The sequence below is a fragment of the Misgurnus anguillicaudatus genome, unplaced genomic scaffold (assembly GCF_027580225.2).
Source record: "Misgurnus anguillicaudatus unplaced genomic scaffold, ASM2758022v2 HiC_scaffold_31, whole genome shotgun sequence".
NCBI lineage: Eukaryota > Metazoa > Chordata > Actinopteri > Cypriniformes > Cobitidae > Misgurnus > Misgurnus anguillicaudatus.
This window is the reverse complement of record NW_027395281.1, coordinates 5,420,096-5,425,908: the sequence shown is the minus strand read 5'-3', so window position 1 is coordinate 5,425,908 and position 5,813 is coordinate 5,420,096. Positions and strand designations below refer to the sequence as shown.

The following is a 5,813-nucleotide window of genomic DNA, read 5'->3' as shown; positions in this document are numbered from 1 at the left end:
ATCGGCTCGATTTGAGGTAAAGATAAATAAATAAATACATTTTAAATTAAATGTACTTCTTAATACACGTTGCTAATTTTAATGTGGATAATTAATCAGTGAATTTTATTAAACAAAATTATTGTGTAATCTTTCTTCAAATTAACCCCAATTCTAACGCAAAGGTCATGCCCATATTCGGCAAAAAATATCTGATCAAAAATGTTTTAAATATATTTTGGAATTTTAAAAAATATATGTTGATATAAAGGTTGAAAAATAAATATATTTCAAATTGTATTTCAAGTTACAGGTTTGTTAAAAAGTTTTTCTTACAATGTGACGTGAATATAATTCCTTGCTTTAAATAGATTTCAAAATATACAAAAATATATAGGTTAAAAATATGTGTTTTTAAACAATTCCAAAATATATTTCAGCAAATAGCAATTTTTTTATATTTTGAAATAAAAAAAATGTTTTGCCTTATGTGTGGGTTGATTTGGGGTGAACACATCTGCAGCTTGAATGAACTTGTAAGTCAATTTGAAAAAAGTGTCTGCAAAATGCTTAGATGTTAGGGAGCGTTCACCTCACCATCTAATCAGATCTAGTTTTATTCAGAAATAATGCATTACATAACACCAGTGCAATGCATTTACCAGAAACACAATTTCATATCGATTGTAATATTTGTATGACAACCTGAATAACAAAGAAACAGACCAGTATGTTTACAGAATATGATTTAATAACCAGCAATACAGCAACTTCAAACTCTGTGTCATTCAAAATAAGATTACTGCATAACTTCAGATATGCAAACAGAAAATATCACAAATTGATGTTATCAGTGATGAGATAAAGCAGCTGTGATTCACACGCCGATTATATCTCTAATAGTTTATAAGTTTCTCAGTCTAAGGTCATGGCCGGTGTGGCGTCCTCCACGTCTCTGGCCTCGGCACTTTGAAGTTCTCGTCTGATCTCGACAGATATCTGCGGGTGTGTTTGGATCTTCAGCAGTTCCAGTAAAGCGTCTTTCTGTTCGGACGACAGATCTGCTTTATAACGCTGTACCAACGTCAGCAGGCTCTGGTGCCAAAGCACCGGCAGAGTCCGTTTCTCTGTTCGGAACGCCAGGAAGTGGGCGACCAGTGCATCGAGGACACGGAAGGGCAGGGCGTATTTCTTATCCAGTAACAGACGCAGGAAAATGCTGTTTGCTCCGTTGTATTCCATCTCGGCCAGTTTTAGCATCGCAGCGCTGCAGAGAAATAAACAAACCATTAAGTGCCATTTACTCGGAAGGACATTTCTCAAAATTAGGTTCTATATCTCAGTCATCAACTGCAGTTTTTTTTAGGTGGCATGTGTGTGTGTGCGTGCGTGCGTGCGTGCGTGTGTGTGTGTGTGTGTGTGTGTACCTGGAGTACAGCACAGGTATTGAGCATTTGGTAAGGATGCTTCCGATGATGATGGCTTCTCTCAGCGTGCAGGTGCCTGATTCACATAGTGGGAGCAAAATTCCTACAAACACACAGAAATACAACAAATAATCAGTTTGTAATGATTCACTTCACAGAAATACGCAATAGCAAGGCAATGGCAACATTCATTATTAAGGTAATGGAGTCACCCACTTTACATTTAAAGCAATAAAATAGCGTTGTACCTTTCGAAAAGTGTTTTCTTTGCCTATATCTGAAAACTTCTTAGAAACAACTTTTACTGAATTTGTACATTTATCCAGAAATAGAGCGTGAACTCCATGAGAGATGATGTGCACTGTGTTGCCAAGTCCTCTACTTTTTTGTGGACTTTATATTTGGAGTATTTTAAACTATTTCAGCGATTTAAAGATAAAAGGATTTTGTTCATTAGTAATTGGGGCTATAAATAGTCATTGGGATGCTTTAGGGTTAGTTATGAATGTACATTGGGTTGGTTTTGATACCAAATCTGGCAACCCTGGCTGTGCACTTGGCAAGATGTTTGGTTGGGATTATATATAATGTACATGTAAAGAAACATTTAAATCAAATTGCAATGTTTAGGGTAGATGTAAACTGTGTTGTCGTGACCTGCAATCGGATTAAATTCAGACAAAATGTGCATGTAAACATAGCCAGTGTCAAGTCATTGTTTGATTGTGTAGCTGTTTTATAAATCCAATTTGTTCCCTTTGTGTGAACTGATTATTTTTTAACTCACTAGTGACCCCTAGTGTTCTGTTTAGGTAACTTCCCAGAAACACAATTGTTTAAGCTGAGTTATCACATTTTATGTAACTTAAATATATTTGCCATATGTATATATGCATTTTCTCTTTGGAAATCATTATTGCAAAATTCATGAAATTGCTCAACTTGAAATATATCTGATGTATAGCAGAGATGTACTTCTGTAAGCTGAAGTGAAGCGTCTCACCTTTAAACCAGGCTCCAGGTTTGAAGAGAGCTTTCTTCAGTGCGCCGTACAGGTGAAAATTCAGCCGCTTGTACTCAGCGATGTCGTCTCGAATTCTGGGTAACAGCACAAGATTGTAGAAGCGCTGGGCCATGCGCTCCTTCAGATTAGACGAAAAAATCCTGAAGAAACAGAAAGAGTAAATACATCATCTAGATGAATCAAATCAATGTTATCACCACATTGTGTATCAGTTCTCTCAGACCTGGTGGCTTGATACATGGCGGCGGCGGTCCACGTCTCCGGCTCCGTCAGATACAGGATCTGCTCCCAGTTTGAAAGCGCTGGTATGATCTTAAACGCTTTGGGAAGTTTCCCGCTGCGATATTTTGACAGAACCTAAAGAGAGAGATTTAAGTGTAAAAGTTCTGTCGTCACAGTAAGAGTAAAGAAGCACAGAGATATGAATCCACACCTTGTTGACACCTCTATACACCTCTGTTACTCTGGGATCAAGCTGAGGAACGGGTCGACCCGACACCTCAGACATCACAGTGCCCACTTCAGTCTGTTTCTCTGTGATCTTCTCCATGATGATGTCAGCTAACGTCCGTCTGTCCACACACAAACACAAGATCTCAGCTCTAGGTGAACAGTTCTTTATACCACACAGAAGCTCAAACACTTGAGGTCAAATTGAGTTAGGGTTAAAGGTCACCTGACAGGTGGATTCTTGCTCATGAACATCTGAATGGCTTTCTCATCTTCTGGATCCACCTGTACCTCTGTTCCTGTGTCCTCTGCAGATGCACCCAGTGCAGGCCACTCCTCATCAGAGTCTCCATCCTCTGTACTGACACCTTACACACACACACACACACACACACACACACACACACACACACACACACACACACACACACACACACACACACACACACACACACACACACACACACACACACGATATATCACATGATCTATGACATCATAACATTTGGTCTGGCATGTCTGTCTATAACTATGTGTCTATCTACAACTGTCTGTCTATCTGTATGTATGTCTGTCTGTCTGTCTGTCTGTCTATCTATCTATAATTATGTGTCTGTCTATAACTGTCTGTCTCCCTGTCTGTCTGTCTGTCTGTCTATCTATCACTGTCTGCCTGTCTATCTATAACTGTATGTCTGTCTATAACTATGTGTCTATCTATAACTGTCTTTATGTCTATATCTATAACTATGTGTCTATCTACATCTGTCTGTCTATCTGTCTGTCTATCTATAACTGTCTGTCTTTCTATCTATCTATTTATCCATAACTGTCTGTCAGTCTGTCTGTCTGTCTGTCTATCCATAACTATGTGTCTATCTACAACTGTCTGTCTGTCTGTCTGTCTGTCTGTCTGTCTGTCTGTCTGTAACTGTCCATCAAACCATTTGTCTATCTATCTACAACTGTTTGTTTGTTTGTCTGTCTGTCTGTCTATCATCTATAAGTTATGTCTGTCTGTCTATACATTTATACATGTATGTATGTCTGTCTGTCTGTCTATCTATCTATCTATAACTATCTGTATGTCTGTCTTTAACTGTCTGTTTGTCTTTCTATCTATGACTATCTGTCTGTCTGTCTGTCTATCTATGACTGTCTGTCTGTTTATCCATAACTATGTGTCTATCTACAACTGTCTGTCTCTCTGTCTGTCTATAACTGTCCGTCAAACCATTTGTCTATCTATCTACAACTGTTTGTTTGTTTGTCTGTCTGTCTATCATCTATAAGTTATGTCTGTCTGTCTATACATTTATGTATGTCTGTCTATCTATAACTGTCTGTCTGTCTGTCTGTCTATAAGTGTCTGTCTATCTTTAACTGTCTGTCTGTCTTTCTATCTATGACTATCTGTCTGTCTGTCTATCTATAACTGTCTGTCTGTCTGTCTGTCTATCCATAACTGTGTGTCTATCTACAACTGTCTGTCTGTGCATCTATGACTGTCTGTCTGACCATTTATCTATCCATCTATAACTGTATGTCTATCTATCTATAAGTGTCTGTCTGTCTGTCTGTCTGTCTGTCTAACTATTTATAACTGACTCTCTATCCATCTATAACTGTCTGTCTAACCATTTATCTATCTATCTACAACTGTCTGTCTGTCTATCAACTATAAGTTATGTCTATCTGTCTATACATTTAGACATCTATGTACATGTCTGTCTATCTATCTATCTATCTATCTATAACTGTCTGTCTGTCTATGACTGTCTGTCGGTCTGTCTATCTATCTATGACTGTCTGCCTGTCTATCTATAACTGTCTGTCTGTCTGTCTGTCTGTCTGTCTGTCTGTCTGTCTGTCTGTCTATCTATCCATAACTATGTGTCTATCTACAACTGTCTGTCTGTGTATCTATCTATCTATAACTGACTCTCTATCCATCTATAATTGTCTGTCTTACCATTTATCTATCAATCTACAACTGTCTGTCTGTGCCCTAAAAGTTATGTCTGTCTGTCTGTCTGTCTGTCTGTCTATACATTTATACATGTATGTCTGTCTATCTATCTATAACTGTCTGTCTGTCTGTCTGTCTGTCTGTCTGTCTGTCTATCTATAACAGTCTGTCTGACTATTTATCTATAACTGTATGTTTTTTGGTATCTTTCTATAAATGTCTGTTTGTCTGTCTATTAATAACTGCATGTCTATCTTACTATTATTGTATGTATGTCTATCTATCCATCTATAACTTCTGTCTGTCGGTCTATCTACAACTGTATATTGTCTGTCTACCTTTCTAGACTTTAACTATCTGTCTGTCTGTCTGTCTGTCTGTCTATTTATCTATAACTGTATGTGTCTAACTTTCTATAACCATGTCTGTTTATCTGTCTGTCTGTCTTTCTGTCTGTCTGTCTGTCTATAACTGTCTATCCATCTATATCTATCTAGTTATGGTTAGTTAACAGTATCTTACCTAGTTGAGTAGCTGGTTGTTTTTTGGTCTCGGGTGTGATTCCTAACTCAGTCTGCAGTTCTTCTTGTTGTATTCGTGCCTGTTGAAGGATTTTCCTGGACAGTTTCTCGTCCACATACTCTTGTTCCTCATCGTGGGTTCTGCTCCGGTTCTTCACGCGGCCGCTCATCCGAACCGAGTCTCCCTGCAGGATCTGATCCGCAAGAGCCACACCGGCACCGCTGCGCTCCGGTGCGCCTTTACTCTTCTTCACCTTCGGCATGATGATGAGTTTGATTACAAATAACAGCGACACGAACTCATGACACGAACAACACACGTGCGTCCGAAACAAATGGCGATGTGTTGGTGTCTTTGTGGGTTATGTGTAACGCAGATCTGGGATCAGATGAAATGTATGAGCGCTGATGTGAGTCTTGTGACTGCTCTCTGATAAAAACTG

At 38.6% G+C, this 5,813-nt stretch overlaps 1 protein-coding gene across 1 annotated transcript; it reads right to left on the bottom strand.

Annotated features, from left to right (window-relative positions):
• Window positions 1-708: 708 nt before the first annotated feature.
• Window positions 709-5,798, bottom strand: LOC141363024 (bystin-like). The gene is made up of 7 exons (XM_073865465.1): window positions 5,372-5,798; window positions 3,107-3,248; window positions 2,864-3,002; window positions 2,654-2,787; window positions 2,410-2,570; window positions 1,407-1,509; window positions 709-1,246 (listed from the first exon to the last, which is right to left on the bottom strand). Exons 1-7 carry the CDS (start codon window positions 5,631-5,633, stop codon window positions 895-897), a joined length of 1,293 nt encoding a protein of 430 aa, XP_073721566.1. The 5' UTR covers window positions 5,634-5,798; the 3' UTR covers window positions 709-894.
• Between the last annotated feature and the right edge of the window lie 15 nt (window positions 5,799-5,813).

Excerpts from the sequence above, each read along its gene's own strand:
- LOC141363024 (XM_073865465.1), bottom strand. The coding sequence starts at position 5,633 with ATGCCGAAGGTGAAGAAGAGTAAAGGCGCACCGGAGCGCAGCGGTGCC. Across the intron at positions 2,788-2,863 it reads TGTATAGAGGTGTCAACAAG|GTTCTGTCAAAATATCGCAG; the intron begins GTGTGGATTCAT and ends CTCTCTCTTTAG. Across the intron at positions 1,510-2,409 it reads ACCTGGAGCCTGGTTTAAAG|GAATTTTGCTCCCACTATGT; the intron begins GTGAGACGCTTC and ends GTGTGTTTGTAG.